The 17,985-nt window shown below is 36.6% G+C and overlaps 1 protein-coding gene across 1 annotated transcript; it reads left to right on the forward strand.

The window, feature by feature from the left end:
• The first annotated feature begins 499 nt into the window (after positions 1-499).
• KIAA0408 (KIAA0408 ortholog) lies at positions 500-16,388 on the forward strand. The gene is made up of 5 exons (XM_037045788.1): positions 500-643; positions 4,885-5,247; positions 5,348-5,427; positions 7,561-8,893; positions 11,484-16,388. Exons 1-5 carry the CDS (start codon positions 509-511, stop codon positions 11,655-11,657), a joined length of 2,085 nt encoding a protein of 694 aa, XP_036901683.1. The 5' UTR covers positions 500-508; the 3' UTR covers positions 11,658-16,388.
• The last annotated feature ends 1,597 nt before the right edge of the window (positions 16,389-17,985 follow it).

Below are 17,985 nucleotides of genomic sequence, written 5' to 3' on the forward strand. Positions count from 1 at the left end.
TCAGAACAGAGGGAGTGACTCTGTTGCAGCATAATCTGCTGTGGTTATGTGGATGTGACACTTGAACTTCAGATTTCCAGTCTTAGACAGTCATGAAACATTCTGTGTTTAGATGAGGTGGTTGGTTAAAGGAATACTTGTATCTCACATGTACATTTAACCATCTTATCTTTTTAAATTTTGCTGTCTGATCTTAGAAAGGGGGAGAAAACCTTCTGACAATACTTATTTTTTTTTTTGGCTGTATTTGTTTCTTCTTAAGGAAATTGTTATCTCTTCTTCGGAGTCCAATTCCCTTACAGTTTGTTTATGTCAGTGGCTCTTGACAAAATGATTAATTGTTTCTAGAAAGCATATGGATTTGGTACTCTCTCTTGTTATGTTTATATTAGGCTTTATTTTAAAGGCAAGTGAGACTGCTTCAAATAAAACAACTCCAAAATTCCAAGAAACAACAAAGAGAAGGCAGAGACGAGCAGAAACACCCCTTCGCTGACACCTGGCTGCCATGGACCTGCACAAGCAATGGGGGAACCCAGAGACTGACTGGCACAAGGAAAAGATGGAGCTACTGGACCAGTTTGACAATGAAAGGCGGGAATGGGAAACCCAATGGAAGGTCATGCAGAAGAAGATAGAGGAGGTACCAGTTGATTTGTTTTGAATACATTGGAAACTTAAAGCTCATAATGAAGGTGAAAATGCTGTTGAAGTTTGTCTTGCATTGTAAATTATTTTTATTTTCCTTATTTCATTTAAGAGGTGTGTGTCCCGGTGACATTTACTACACCAAAAATAGTGTAACCCTACCCAGTGGTATCGCATGGACTAGGCTTATTTTATAGCCTTGCATGAAAATTAAGAACTTCAAATGTCACTCTAAAACATATCAGTTTACTATTTTCTGACCAGAGTGCCTTGGAGTAAAAAATAAAGTATGCATTTTTTCATGAGTTTTCAAATACTGGGTCCAGGAAGAAAATGTAAAAACAACATAATTGGTAAAACAAATTAGCTAAATTATAATTGAGCATTAAAATGCAGATCTTTCCTGAGAAGATTTATGAATAATGTCTACAAAGGAAATTACATATTAGATAATACAGTAAACTCAAAAGGAGTGTCGTCTGTCAAACAGAAAATGCAGTGGGCCTGATACTTACCCTGGTTGGGTGCGTTGCACGTGTTGGCACCTGTGTTAGAGAAGAGGTAACCAAAACTGGCATGCCCTGACTCTCATACAAATAGTCACTTCATCCCCATTAACCTTCCCTTCGCCTGTGGAGTCTATAATGTTCCTTTCAGCATTTACACAGATGTACATTTAAGCTTGTGCCAACTGAAAACTATGTATGCTTCTCCTGCTTTGTTCTGGTGACATCGATGGCATTGACTTACATGGCTTTGTGCACATTGCCAAAGTGATTGTTCTAGCAGACTCCTTTATTCCGAGGCAGTCAAAGCGGGTGCTTTGTGTGTTTGTAGTGCAAATATTTTTCTTATTAACAGCCATGTAATTGGTAGTGAATAAAATACAAATTGGCATGCACCAAGAAAAGTGAAAAAAGAGTAGCTATTAAATCGTTCCTCTGAAGTGGAGATGAGAAGGCAGGCACGTAGTGTATGATTAGAGATGGCGAAGAGGATCCACTGCTCATCCCTGTGGCGTTCCGAGCAGGTGTTTTGCTCACTCTGAATCCGTCCCCCCGAGACTCAGGTTGGAGCAGCCAGAAGACAATCTGGATCAAATCAGAATCCACAACTCCAGTCAGAAACCCGAAGTCTTGAGTCAGTGGCTCCCAAAGGCTTGGAAAGTCTGGTTAGGAAGAGTCTCAGAGAACTGTAGCATCCAAGCAAAATAACTAAGTGAGTCATGATTAGTCTAGCCAATGGTTAAGCCATGTTGCAAAAAAACAATCTGCTGTCTGGCTAAATTTTTTATTGTAAAATATGTAATTCTAACAGCTCTGTAGATTTCATCTGTAGTAAATATGAGCCTTATCAACTAGGCATTAAAAATACTTAACTTTTTATAGATTATGCTATTACAGTTGTCCCAATTTTCCCCTTTGCCCCCTCCACCCAGCACCCCCCACTCCCTCTGGCGATCCCCTCTCCTTTGTTCAGGTCCATGGGCCATGCATACAAGTTCAGCTACTCTATTCCTATGCACGTTCTTAACATCCCTCTGCCTATTGTGTAACTACCATTTTGTACTTAATCTCTTCACCTTTTCCCTCATTCCCCCCAGAACCCTCCCCTGAATTGGCCACCCTCCCACTGTTCTCCATATCTATGATTCTGTTTCTGTTCTGCTTATTTGCTTAGTTTGGGTATTAAACATACTTTAAGCTTAGGCTGTTAATCTCTAAAAACACTGTCCCTTTCTGCTTCAAGGGGAGAGAAGGGCTATAATGTTTTTCTTCACCTTGCTGCTTGCAGTATATAGCTCCACAACCAGGGAGTATGTTTAGAGGATGGACTTACCCAGGATATTCACAGAGGATGCTCTTCAATCCCTGAACACTAGTGCTGTAAAATACGTATTTCTTTTACAGCCCCAGCTTTGTAACCTGTAAGAACAGGTTACACATCACTTCTTACAGGGCATAAAGTTGGAAGTAGAAAAGATTGAGGAAAAGAGAAAGAAAGTATCCTCACATGTCACAGAAAATCAAGATGATTGTTTCAAACTAAAATTAAAAGTCAGTCAGGCCCTGACTGGTATAGCTCAGTGGATTGAGTATGGGCCTGCAAACCAAAGGGTCACGGTTCAATTCTCAGTCAGGGCACATGCCTGGGTTGCAGGCCAGTTCCCAGCATGGGATGCATGAGAGGCAACCATACATTGATATTTCTCTCCCTCTCTCTTTCCCTTCCCCTCTAAAGATAAATAAATTTTTAAAATCTTTTAAAAAATTGTTTATATGTGTGTGTGAGGTATAATTAATAAAAAAAAGTCAATCAATACTTGGAAAAATTATAACATACCACGAGAGAAATACACTGTTTACATTTATCACTAAGTTCTGTGTATTAAATCAGATGCAAATGATTAAGCTGTATATTAGGGAATTACATATTTTTAGGAACACACATAGAACTCTAGTGATTTTAAGTAATAATATTTTCTAGTGAGAGGTTCCGGCATTGAATATATAAGATGCTGATGATTCTCTATTCAGCCACTATCCATGATCATTGTATTTGCTATTATAAAACCAGGATGTACATACTTGTATCATTCAAAACTTGGTATATTCCAGATTGAAATGCTGTAGAGAGTACATAGATGCCTGGAATTTTTTTATCACATTGCAATCTTTTCTGTTTATCTGCTTTGGTCAAATGATTAGGTAACCATTGTCAAGGACTGGATACCAGATGCTGTTATACAAAATAAACTGTTTTCCATCAATAGCATAATGTTATTTGCTTATTCATACCTCACCTGAATTCCCAATAGAACTTACAATGGCATATACAAAACAAAAAGAAAGGTGAGATAAAGACAAGAGGGAGAGTCATATATAAAATGTACATAGCAAGTCTGTCTTTTTACTAACACTAATATTACCAGATGCATATTTCTCAATATTCAGAAAACAAAAGCAAACCTGTTTTCCAGAAATAGTACTTCTGTCTCTACTTTTGAAACTAAAGCAATTTTTTTTTACCCATGACTCCTCAAAAAGAGGACACGGCCAACAGCTTCCTTAGATTTAACATGATGCTTTTGAGGGTTGCTTCTTATAATATCCTCACGGTCAGCAAAAATCATAATGCCCAGAGCAGTTCAGTAGAAATAATTTTACCAGGGCCACGGCTACAATTTGATGCTATCCTGACTTCGTCCAACGACAGACTCTTCATGATCTAGGGAGGTAAATACACTGGGCAGCTTTCAGGCATCACCTATGTATAGTGCTTCTCTCCTTTGAGATTTAGGTAAATATTGAGCAGCAATAAATCTGTTATTCCTTAAATAATAGATGTAGTACGAGTATAGGCTGTGGCAGTAAAATGTAGTCTTTTGATTGGATTGTTATTTGATAGTCTCCTTTGAAATTTGACAAGCTTTCCCAGAACTCAAGCCAGAAGAGAAAGCTACTTACTCCCTCTGTCTAGAGGGGAGCTGAGTGAATGCCAGCAGGGTAACAAAATTCTCATCAAGAAAAAATTCAGGCTCCACTTGAACATAGACTAATAGATGATCAGAGCCTTCGAGTTCTTTTATATCACATAGGACAGGGTCACATTTGTCTTAATCAGCACGAAAAACTCTTTTTTTAAAATGTGTATAGCCTGGCATTAGAAAATCTCAGTATTAACCAGTCCTCGCCAACATAATTTCCAACAGAAACATCCTTTGAGTTCAAAATGTCTACTTTAGGGGACAGGATAAACTGACTATATGAGATTGTCAACTATTTTGACAGTAAATGCTGGCATGCAGGTGAGGTCATGTATTTTAAAATATGGCTTTAATGTTCGTTAAACTGTTGCTTCTCTCTGAAAGTGATGAGAGAGCATGGCTAGTAATTGATTAAGGTCATTCTAATGTCATGTCAGTACTTCTGTATCTTAGTGGTATCTGTATGTAGATTCAGGTTTATTTTACTTTGGACTGAGCTGATTTCTACTCAGAAAGACTGAAATTGTCATCCATGCTTTGACCTATAAAAAGTAGCCTTTATGGTTTATCACAGTTGTTCTGGCTAATCCACATTTTAGAAGTACTATTCAGAGGGATAAGCATGAATAATATCCCAGTGTAGTATATAGTCATATGGCAAAAAGAACTGGAAACAGTGTACTTAACTTCAAAAATACTGACAGCATGAATTAAGGAGGTAAAAATTCTTATCTTTGTTTTTCTTACAGCTTTGCCATGAAGTAAAGCTTCGGAGGAAAATCAACATGAGTGAACGTGCTAAAGTCATTGATCTTGATTCTGAGAAGGCCATTCAAGATAGAGTGGTGGAATCTTTTCCAAATTACCCCAATTCAGGACCACATGAATTTACAGGGATGAATCACAGGGATGATCTGGAAAAAGAACTTAAAACAGAGCAGAGCTTAATCAGTGAAGGAAATCAAATGTGTAAGGAACGAAAAGCAACCAAAAAATCAAAGGTAGCGTTTATGGACCCTTTGGCCACAGATGACCAACAGGAATGTGGGGCCTGGCTTGACCTGAGGACTTCTGAGGAAGTGGGCGAGGGCTGTTCTGGTGCCCTCAACACAGTAAGTAAGCCATGACTGGCCGAGAATATTTCCAAAAATTATTTACATTTCCTAGTTCTAACACAATATTGCTTATATATATATATATCTATATATAAAGGCTCTTGAAGAACTTGCCAAAGTCAGTGAAGAATTATGCAGCTTTCAAGCAGAAATTCGAAAGCGGTCTAACCACAGAAGGTAGGCTGGTTTTTTGTGATTATTTTGTGTTGGAAAAATCAAGAAAAATTCTGTTTAGTTGGTGAATTCCTTACACTTTCTTAGTCATAATTAACAATGAGTTATTAAAATCTGATTTTAGATAAGAGATAAAATATTTAATTGACTATTTTTCTGTTTGCAAATTCTTAAAACAATTTTTGCACTTTTTAAAATTTAATTATTGTTCAATTTTTAAAACAATTCTTATTTTGAACATACCTTCTGGTATGTTCAAACTGTGGAGCTTCATTTGCTAAGTGTGTCTTTTTCACCTAGCCAATTTTTAAAAAATCTCAAACATATCTCACCAAACAAATCTTATTTGTTTTCTCCTAATTCTCTTTGTAATTTGACTGTCAGGAATACTTTACTCTTTTGGTGTTTATTTAAGATATACCATTCATAGCCCTGGCTGGTATAGCTCAGTGGATTGAGTGCAGGCCTGTGAAGCAGAGGATGGGGGTTCGGTTCCCAGTCGGGGCACATGCCTGGGTTGCAGGCCAGTTCCCAGCGGGGGACACATGAGGGGCAACCATGCATTGATGTTTCTCTCCCTCTCTCCTTCCCTTCCCCTCTAAAGATAAATAAATAAAATCTTTTTTAAAAAAGATACATCATTCGTAATAAGTTAACAAATACATTCTAATGAAATTTTTTTCTATTTTGAGTATTTAGACAGTAGAAGAGTATACAGCTGAGCTAATCCAGTAAAATGCATCTTTAAACAATGTCAGGTTTAACAATGTGGTTTCTTAATTACATAATGATGCTCTACTGAAATGTTTTATACCTAAGGGTCATTTATTTCTGTACATCTATTATGTGGATAATAGAAACATACATAATTTTCAGAACAACATATTAGAAATGTGTGCATATGTATATATGGTGCTATGAAATACTGTTTCAACTCAGAGACACCTATATAATTGTAAAAGTAAGTTTGAGCCAAATTAAAAAATAAATTGGAATTTTCTGCAAGTTACGTAAAGATGGATTATCTTAGAATTAACATGTATCTCCTAGTGAGGCAGAATGCATCTCTGAGAAAGCTATATCAGTGAGCACCCTAATTTTTCATTAGCTCTTAGGAAACTCAGAGAATTTTTTTACTGACTTAAAGTATATTTTCTTATCCACTTATGTTTTTTTCCCATAATATTGTCCTCTACTTGCCCATTTGGCTTTTGTCTCCTATTCTTTGTTAATGAGTATTTACCTGTACTTTATGGTGAGCTGGCATATAATATTTTATAAGTTGAAGAGATATAAATATGACTTATATTTATCAATATAATTAACTTTAATTTGAGAATCCTCATTGAGGCTATATTTCAGTTTTTACTTTTATTGAATTCAAGAGAAGTATAAAGTTTTCCTTGTTACTTCATGGTTTTTAGGAAGAAATTTAAAATTCTTAGTATATAATTCAAAGGCATTACAGTTGTCTGATGTTTCTCACTTGTTTTCCATTGTCCTCTCCACTCTGCCTTATAATCCATCCACACCATAGTGCTTGCTGTTCCCTGAATTAGCAACACTGCTTTTACTACAGTTCACTTTGCCTGTCTGCCCTTCACTCATCCAAAAAATTCTTACTTTTCTTTCAAATGATACCTTCTATTTGGTATTACTCATGTCTTGTTGCACTTTTATTCAGATTTCTGTTGCATTAGTTAGAATGTGCTTCAGATTCAAGGGGAGAAACTGAATCTCACATGACAAAACGAGTAGGAATTCAGTAGGCAGAGCAAAGGTAAGGAAATGATTAGAAAACACTTGTAGAAATGGGAATGCTAGTAACAGACACGCAAGATACTATGCATGATCTAGTCTGAATGTAGTAGGTGAGGTTTTAGGTAATAGAAAAACATGAGAGCCAAGGTTGGAGAAATGGTTTGGGTCAGAGTATATGGATCCCAGAATGCAGCGCTGAGAGGAAGTCCCACAGTAAAAAAGATTTGGAGGTTTTGACGAGAGGACTTACATAGAAAATACCCTGCAAGAAGTTGTTACTCCTATAGCAAAAATCCCTTGCTTAAGCCATGTTTTTTTTTATTACTTATCCTAAATAAAGTTATTGCTAATGCATCATGTTTTATCATTGTTTAGGATGAAGTCAGATTCTTTTCTCCAGGAAATGCCAAATGCAATTAACATGCCTCATGGAGACCACAGGATCAACAATGGCCAGGGCATTCTTCCCATAAATTTAGAGAAAGAAATGCAGAAAAACAGAAAGAATCTGAGCTATGCTGATATGCTTCAAAGGAATTCTTTGAAAAAATGTGGAATTGACACAATTGATCTGCAAAGTAATGAAACCCCACCAGTGCCTCCTCCAAGAAGCACATCTCGGAATTTTCCCAGCTCATACCCTGACCAACTCTATGAAAGTCTGAAGGAAAGTGCAAGTCTCCACAGCCAGGTGGTCCAAGAGGGTCCAGGTGAAAGGAACTGCAGTCCTCATGTCCTTCCGAGGCATGATGAGATGCCTACGCTCTGTCTAAATGAAGGGAACACTTTGAAAAATGGTGTCATGTTTTCTTCTTTGGCACCAGAAGCCAAAGTAGATAACAAGCCTCCATGTAAAGAAAGTGTTGGATTAAGCATGAGGTCATGCAATGCTGTGATAGGCACAAAAAATAGCCCCTCCGCCCTGTGGTTTCAGAAAACCTGCTCTACCCCTGATAAGTCGAAATATGAAAAGATGGCCCCAGGTCACCCTGCTGAATCTCATGCTGACCTTCATGGAAGCAGCAACTATAGTTCCTCAGGGACGCAGAGCAGTGGCCCACTCAGAAGTTTCAGTTGTGGCTTTGAAAGGACTACTAGGAATGAAAAACTGGCAGCAAAGACTGATGAATTTAACAGAACTGTGTTTAGAACAGATAGAAATTGTCATGCAATACAGCAAAATCAGAGCTACTCAGAATCATCTCAAGATCTTAAACCTTATGATACCTTAATTACTCGTATAGGCAATGTACCAGAAAATGACAGTATGTCTGATATTCTGAAAACCAGTACCCACATGCCTGTGCCTAGAGAAGATGTGCCAGATAATCCCACCAGTAAATCCACAACAGGCCTACTCAGGCAAATGCAGGAACATCTGAGTCCTAGCAGTTATCGGAATATGCTCCACGAGCATGACTGGAGACCCAGTAATTTGTCTGGCCGACCAAGATCAGCAGATCCTAGGTCAAATTATGGTGTTGTGGAAAAGCTGCTGAAAACCTATGAGCCATCTAAGGGGTCTGCACTGCAAAATTCTACATGCTTCAAGGATGATTGGCCCAAATATAATTCTGATGTCAGTATTGGGGCCACATTGGGTCGGCATTTAAAAATAATCCAAACAGAACAAGAGCTTCAAGGAAAAACAGCTATGTGTGGGGCACAGCAAGTAAAGCAAGGAATAGATTGGAAAAAGGTAACAGAGGTGAGAAAGCAGTCAGTATATTTTGGTAGAACTTTATGTTTAGCCCTGGCTCAGAGGTTGGTCCCTTGCATTTATATATGATGTCTTAACTTGCTGATACTTCACTTTGTGAATAACTATAACCTTACGATTGTTACTCAACATGAACTTGTTAAAGTGGAGTGTTAAGACTGGGGTTAGCACATTTTCACTGTATTTTAAAATTCTGAAATAGGGTAACGTAAATATAGTATGTGTGCTTAAGAACCTCAGGAAGATGAAGTGCTATAACTTTCTTGAAAAGATATTCTGAATACGCATTTGTTGATTTATAGAGTTTAATTCTTTTAAAGTATTTTTAAGTATGTGGAAAATATTTTTAAAATATTTTGTACTTTTCAGTTATTAACTATTAATAATTCAGTCATTCTCAGTACTTGATTTATGCTTTTTCTCATGGGGTTAGTCACATAAATGCAAATATGGGTAAAGTGCATCATTTAAAATAGTGCCTTAAAAAAGTTCTCTTATTTATGGAGCCAACAGGCAGTACATTGAAGTAAAAAGTGATATTATAACTTAAACAATTTTAAGGTCGTTCTTATTTGTGTACATTCTTAGCATGAAAACGCAAAAAAAATGGTACTTGGAGCGGGGTTGTTCTTTTTTTGTTCCAAACAGTTTTCAAGAGGGTAATCTTTATTAGTTATAGGCAGAAAAGAGGTAGAAGAGGTTGGCATTCCCAATGAGGAGCTATCTAACAGTACCCTCTCATGTGTAATTCACAAAAGCTTACAAAGTGACCTATTGTTAAAATTAGCTAATGCTTCAAAAATCCTTGTTTTTACACAATGCAACTATGTGTGCAGCATAGTTTTAAGCTGTGCAGGTTACTTTCTAATTACTTAAAAAAATACTTTGTGTGGCTTTCAAACCCTAGATAAATATCAGTTTCATCTATTTTATCAGAAATCTTGTGCAAGTTTGCACAAGGCACAAATAATTACCTTGCCTTTGCATCTTTCTTTTTTTCAATTACAGTATACATTCAATATTATTTTTATTAGTTTCCAATGTACAGCATAGTAGGTAGACAATCATATACTGTACAAAGTGATCCCCCGACATTTCTAGCACCTGCCTGGTGCCATACATTGTTATTACAGCATTAATGACTTTATTTCCTATGCTATATTTTACATACCCTATTTACAAATAGGTAGTGACTATACTGTAACTACCAATCTGTGCTTCTCTATCCCCTTGCCTTTTTCACCCAGTTTCCCAAACCCCCTCCACTCCAGCAACCATCACTCTGTTCTCTGCATCTATGAGTCTGTTTCTGTTTTCTTTGTTCATTTATATTGTTCTTTGGATTCCACATATGAGTGAAATCATATGGTATTTGTCTTTCTCTGACTTATTTCACTTAGGGCACTCTAGGTCCATCCATGCTGTTGCAAATGGTAAGATTTTGTTTTTTTATCGTCGAGGAATATCCCATTGTATATATGTACCACAGGTTTTTTATCCACTCATCTGTTGAGGGGCACTTGCGTTGCTTCCATAGCTTGATTATTGTAAATAATGCTGCAGTGAACATGAGGGTGCGTATATGTATCTTTCATTTCAGTTGAGCCCATAAATGCCTGTAAGGTCCTTTAACTTCCGGTGGGAAATAAAAAACATGTGTACAATAACCAGCCAAATTCTCATTAACTAAATATTCTTCAATTTTGCATTGATTGGAGGTTTGGGAGGAGTCCTCTGTTATGGATCCTTAAAAGTAGTTCTTCATCCCCTTCCCTCTAGCAAAATAAGATTCCAAAGAAAGAATAGGAACCTGAAGGATACTGTCATAGAAAGTGGGGCCATCCTTACTGCCTATCTCAGATAAAAGAGCAAAGGCTTTGTTGAAAAGGCCAGAAACAACCAAAGGTATAAAATGGGTTACATACATTTTTTTAGTCGCAAGGTTCTAAAAATGATTCTCTTCCTTTAAAATAAAAAGAACAGAAGAAAGAAATGAAAGAAAGGGAAAGGAAGGGAAGGAAAAAAGTGTGATCATCAAATGAATGATGCCCTATATTGATAGTAACTATTGGCAATTTCAGAATTTTTGAGAGCTTGTAACATTACTTCTTAGTAGCAGAAAAAAGCTTCAAACAAATCATTTGGTGGTTTGTGTGCTTTTTGCTTATGACCTTTAAAAATGTCAAGAACTTGAGAAAGAAAGGAGGTTTCTTCTATAAATTATCTTTTTGTTTTTAAATAACACTTAAAACATTATAAAATAGCACCAAGAAGGACCTGCAGTTCAATCGTATCAAAGTTATCTATGACATGAACTACTGAATAATAAACTTAAAATTCTAAAACCAGTTGTGTTAAAATGTGTCAATGTGAAAAGATTATTAAATGTCATATTACATATTAAAATTGCCTTGATTAAAACATTCAAGAGCACAAATATGAGATGACATTTTTAGTTTGTGATGGTCGTTCTTGCTCATAAATATGCTAACACATTAAGACCATTGCTGAGATTCACAAAATATTAAGCTTATTGTTGGTGCTGGTATAGTGAGAGGAATGTCTTATTTTGTCTTAGGAATCCATGGCAGTGAAATCTTCACATGGAAAAGGGTTTTCCCGACCCGCTAGACCAGCGCATCGCCGTCTCCCATCCAGATGGGCATCGAGATCTCCATCGGCTCCCCCTGCATCGCGGAGAACTGCTCACTGCTCTGCTGTTTCTCTGCGGTCTGAAGCATCAGTGGTCTGAGTCTCTGGCCTGGATTGCTAGATTTCAGATATACAGAGTATCCTGAGTGTTTACAGGCCTTCCTGTCTCTTCTGTGTCTTTCAAGATCAGTGGGACAAGAAATTTAAATCTCAACTTCCCATCAGTCTTCAGTGTTTTTAACCTATGGAATATTTATCTTCCTGTCTGTTGATTTCTTAGATCAGACTTTTTAATGCCATCCTCATTAATTTGCCAGTATGATTTAAGTTTAAACAATGTACTATATTGTATATTCTAACTTTCTTGCAAGTGGCAGAAAGCAAGGTTATGTGCATGGCCATGTGTTTGCAGGTGCATGTGTTGAAATAGGAAGTATCCTAGTATGTATTTAGGTAAGAAAACATTTGTGCTAGTGTTGACTTCAAAATTATAACACGTATACCTATATATTCTTTGTGTTTATTTTAAATTTTTGAAAATATACAGTACTATTTATATTTTATATACCTTTTCATAGGTATCCACTTAAAGCATTTGAGGTACATATGTTAACTAACCACTTTCTGGGCCCCAACTGCATTGAAAAATAAGAGATACACATATGTAACATTGGTAGGTTCCTATAGACAACTCATAGTTTCTTAACCCATATAAGGATAATATCATTGGTTTCCTGCTTTGCTCTTTTAAGTAAATAAAACTGTCACAGGTGTAACAGATCCCCCTTCTGAAGCAAACATAAAATGTTCATGAAAGCTTTTATACGTCATTTGGTAGTCTATTAGGGCTTTAGATACATACTTGGTCCTCAGAGCCAGAATCCTGAGACTGCCTTATAAACAACATGACTTAAAAATTAGTTTATTTTGTCAAATCTAGTTACAAACATTCTTTAAATGGGATATAAAAAGAAAATGATGCTGAATTCTATTTTTGTTAGAATGGTGAGTTTTAGTTCAGCTGCTTTATTTGGAGTCATACCTATTTAGAGGTAAGTCATTCACTTTTTCCTTTTTCTAAAATCAATAGATAAGAGACCAATTTACTTAGTTGTGAACAAGGAAGATGAAGAATGAGGTTTCTTATGTGTTTCTTTAAGTGTGCTACATGAAAAAAAGCCTTAAACTAAACTTTGGTACCCAAGAGTAGTGTAAGGGGCAGAAATATGTATTTTGGCCACAATTGCCAACAGCGAACACATAAGATCTCAGTGAGAACTGACAGAAATGTGAATGTTGAGGTACTTGGAATTTACATGGAGTCTCTTAGAAATAATTTTGCTCTCCATTGTCTCTATATAAAACCAACTGTATTATTAAGAAATTAAGTTTATATAAGCTTTGCCTTTACTACCAAAAAGGTTAAGAAATTCTTATGACAAAAGTGTCCAAAGAGCCTTCTCTGTATGATATATTCTAACAATTTGCAGAAATTCACTTCCTCTTACACCAAGTAAGTAATTTCCAAACCCCAGACTGCCTTAACAGGCTCGAGACTGTTGCACGGCGGTGGACAGATTCACACTTTTCAATGAGGGAGTGCCCAGGAGTTGAACTGAATTACACTAGAGTGTGAGGTTGGAGCAGATGGTAAGTAAGGGCTATTGATCCACTTTTTTAAATTCTTGGTTTTTTCAGGAATATCCTTTTCCACAGGAAGCCTATCAATCAGAGAAAAGAAACCCAGATGCTAAATGAGGTCATTAATATAGTATGCATTGCACCTAGAAGGGAGAAAACACTAGGCAGGTGGTAGCCTGTGGCATAAAATGATGGACATGTTAGAGAGATGCTGTTGTGTAAAGTTGGAGAGCCTGCCCGAGGCCTGTGTGACACACCTGTTCCTCTATATCACTGTGTCCCAGATAGCTGATGGGGGTCAGTGGTTCTGACCTTCAACTACAAGTCAGAATGTTGAGGATCTCTTTTACAAAATTAGATTACTGACCTCATCCCACGATTACTAGAGATTTTCCCGGGGTGGGGAGTAAGAATATGGAGTATTTAATGAAACGAAACAAACTGAAAGCAAACCATTTGATGATTAGGAAGATGGGGAAGAAGTGGCATTAACACCCAGTGGCTGGGTGTCACTGGGTAGTTGAGTTACTTCCCTGGGACTTGCCTTTGTGATCTGAAAATAAAAGAGTTATAGATAAGTCTTAATAATTTTAAGCCACATTTTCTATTACCAACCAATTTAAAGAATGGGACACATTTTAGCATCTTATGTTGACTAAAATCATAGAACTTCAGAGCTAAAAAAAGCATCTAGTCAAACTCCTTGATTGTAAAGATGAAGAAACTAAAACAAAGATCATGTGAATGTTCTGTTTTAGCATATTTTATAAGTTTATATGGAAAAATCTATCAGTTGAATGAAAATTACCTTTGAAAAATACTTTTTGATGTGTTGGGATTTTTAGCCAGTACTTTCCTACTTTGGATGGGCATTTTCTTCCCAACACCATACCCTTCATTGTGACATCACTGCTGGATTTCAGGAATTTGTAAACATTTTAGAACTATTTGATGAGAAACACTTGTGTTAACCAAAGTTTTCTCTAGCAGACTTTTGCCGGGAAAATCTTATGTTATTTCAAATGAGGATTGCTAATATTATGGGTTATCTCAGAAAGGAATACAGTGCAGCAGAGAAGAATGATTGGGTTTGTGTGTGTGTGTTTGGGCATGGGTGTGCAAGTGCACACCATTCGCGCAGGTACTCTACATGGTCTTACGTCAAAGCCGAATATAAAAATATAGTTTTGTTTGCATCATTCACTTGAACAAAAATTATCTGTAACTTTTATTTGTTTTTGCATAGACAATGGAGATGACCGGATTATCATGCACAAAACATGACTTTCTTCTACATAGAGGATGTAGCCAGACCCCACACCCCGAGAAAACATCTGGGACTAAAAAAGAGATAATCTGATTCCCTACAACGATTTTAAAAATTATTTTAGGCACATTTGTGACAAAACCACTAAATGATACCTTCTTTGGTCATTGGAAGCTACCAAATAAAATAGGCGTGGAAACACTGGCTGTGGCATCTGTAAACAGTGAGAATATTTTGATTTTTCCTCCTTTTCTATATGGGTCTTCAGGAAAGCTGAAAGTTTTTATGAAGTCTAAACTCAAAATGTGCACTTTTCAACCTAGCTTGATTTAAAATACATTTTTATTTCAATCTTTGCAAGATATTTTGTGTTATAATTAACTCGGCAAACGATTCTTTGAGTTAATAAAATCTGGAGTAAAATAGGTAACCTTCAATAAAAGCCAGAGAGCTATTTACAGTACTTTTTAAAGGAAGTACATGTAGAAGTGAAAGGGGACAATAGTCTCTACATGCTAATACTCTCAGAAGGTAGATCACTGGTTCTAATATGTTCTCCTAGGAAATTCCAGGAGAGAGAAGCTGAGACCAGGCAATGTCACCCATTAAAAAGGAAGTTCGTGGTTGTGTAGCCCAGGGAATCAAAGCTAGTGAATTTAGCTCAGCAAAAATCAATGCTAGACTTTCCCAGGCAAATCGAAGGCCTTGGAAAAGCCCGACATCAAGGACTCCAGGGTTTACCCTGCTCAGAACTTAGACAGGTGGTCATCCTCAAAGGGCTTCTTCGTAAAGCAGCTGAGACCAGACACTTGACCCAGGAAGAGAATAAGAATGAAATGTTCTGGGAAGTAAACCGGCAAAAGCAGGATACTAGCTTTAGAAGGCCAGTCCTGGGAACCAGCATGAAAGGAAATTGAGAGATGCAGCTAGAGGTAGGGAGGGAAATTTTTATTCAAAATAAAAATGGAGAGGTCTTCACTGGCACACCAGATCATTACTGAAGTTGAGAGCGAAGAAGAGGAGGTTAGTAACTGAAGGACCCATTTTCAGGCCCAGAAGTGAAATCACCACAACGGTGAAATAAGCGGAGGGTCAGTGCAGCCTGAGCTCTCACTGGGGCATCTTTAGGAACTAGAATTGATAGGAGGCCATCAGAGGACCTCATACTGAAGAATTTAAAAAGACAGGCAAAGATGAGGAGCTACAGAGAAATACTCTTTTCAGTTTCTGTTGTCAGTGTCTTGTGACTATCGGCAGAATCTTACATTTTATCTAGATAATCAAATAAATATAATAAGCCATCTACACCTTCATATAATAGACCATAAGAGCAAAATCACATCCTAGACATTGAAGCCGCTGTTTTCTCTGATGAGAAAAATGGGCACGTAATCAAATAGTACGTCTGTGTTTAAAAGAACCACCTAGAATATCACACAGAATTGTATGTATGAAGTGGGTGAGGATAGAGAAAAATTGCATCTGAGAATAAAATACAGCATTAAAGAAAAAGAAGTGAAATGTGACTATAACTAAAGAAGGTGGGACTTAACTGCTCTGAGCTCTGTCTGAATGAAAAAGAAATGGGATGCATGGGGTGGAGGAAAAGGTACCCCAAGAACAAGAATACCCAGTGTTGATCCATTACTGTCTAGCAAAAAAGAGTAGGATCTGAGAACCTGAAATGTCTGGACACAGGACTATTCCATTCTTTCCTGAGAGCCATAGGTTCCCCCAGACTGTTCTGTGGCACATAGGTGGCCCTCATTCCATCAGCTCACTTTTCCACACTCAGTCAGTCTTCTGTTCTCAAATCAACTACCTAGGTATTTACAGAAAGTAAGAAAACGTCTAGATCAGTGTTTCTTGAATGTTTCCAGGATGTTCTCTAATACTGGAGAAAATAAATACTATGTAAAACTCTCTAATAGTGTCTGAAATTCATTAAATTTGGGGGATTTTAACTTGAAGATTTTTACAGTCCTTAAATATGGATTTTTGTCTTTGTTCACTGATTGAAAGTGCCAGCAGATAATAGGCTCAATAAATATTTGTTGAATAAGTTGACAAAATTTTTGATGTTTTAATAGAAAAACAGCAGTTCTGTTCTCTCCTTATTTAATCACAGCTGGACTGAATGTACTCATTTTATAAAATTGAGCCAACCTGAATTTACATTGTATAGTAATTTCTTTTCTTGTCATAGTGTCACCATATTTTGAGGATGTGAATCCACTTAAAAATGTGCATGCAGATTGGAATATTTTTTTACCGTCTTGCAAACCTTATAAGCATAATCCAATCCATAAGGCAAAGTGACTAGAACACTTGAAGTTTTGTTAAGCATCTTTTAGTTGAAAAATCAAGTGACTCATGTCATATGAAATATTGTCTTTTATTGTCTTAAGGGAAAAATAAGTTGAAGAGCCCTTTGAAGGAAGAAAAACAAATATGTGCAGTAACTTTTATCATATAATTGAATTAAAAGTTTCCAAAATTTCATTGTCAATGAAGTCAACTCTTCATGATTTTTACACTTTAATTCTGCTGCAGTCTTATCACACCCAGTGAAAGCTTTCACAATCTTGCTTTTATAAAGAATTCAATCATAAAATGTTTTTGCTGGATAAGCCGAATTTGAGAACTGTCGATTCTTAGGGAAAGCAATGATTTATCATTTTAACCCATATGTTAGCCATTTTTACAATATTTTCAACTCTCTATTTTAAAAAAGTCATTCCACTAAATTGAAAATCTGTTCTTCATTTTTCTCTGCCTAAGCCAGCATACATATCAGTCACAGAGCAAGTTTTCACTTTCAACTCTGAATTCTTTAAATGTATCTATAAAGAAAAGCATCTAAATAATTATTTCTTCTAATTTTCAACAAAACTCAGCATTTCTTTCCAGCCCATTAATACACAAAGAAAATGAAGACAAACTGTGTGAGAAGAGATATGGTTTCTGGGCCCCTCCAGGCTGCTGATCCACCCAATTCACAGAGAGAGACCTTCCCCCAACATCAGCTCTGCGGATCTGTTTCTCTGCACGTACCCACCAGGGCAGGTTTTTACATTTATTAAAAATGTACCTCATGTATTTTAAAAATCATTTACTCATTATTTTATTATAAATTATCTGTATAAAATTAATAAAGGTCAATAATCAAATTGCTAAATTATTAGTGTTTAAGTTTAAAATGAAGAGCAAAATTGTCATTCCTCTCTCAACCAGTCATTCCTGGATATCCTTCTGGTACATTCAAACTGGGGAGCATCATTCACTAAGTGTATCTTTTCCACCTAGCCAGTTTCTTTTAGAATCCCAAACATATTTGACCATAATGTCAGCAGGGAGCATCACCAAGATTTTTTCTTTGATATGAGGGTCCTGCTGGCCTCACAGAATAAAATGTGAAGTGTTCTCCCCTTTCTGTTTTTTACGGTATTTTTCCGAAGAGTTTGTAAAGGATCAGTGTCAATTTTTCAGGTGTTTGGTAGAATTTACTAGAAAAATTATC

This window comes from Sturnira hondurensis, unplaced genomic scaffold, assembly GCF_014824575.4.
Source record: "Sturnira hondurensis isolate 20B ecotype Veracruz unplaced genomic scaffold, ASM1482457v3 Scaffold0004474, whole genome shotgun sequence".
Taxonomy (NCBI): domain Eukaryota; kingdom Metazoa; phylum Chordata; class Mammalia; order Chiroptera; family Phyllostomidae; genus Sturnira; species Sturnira hondurensis.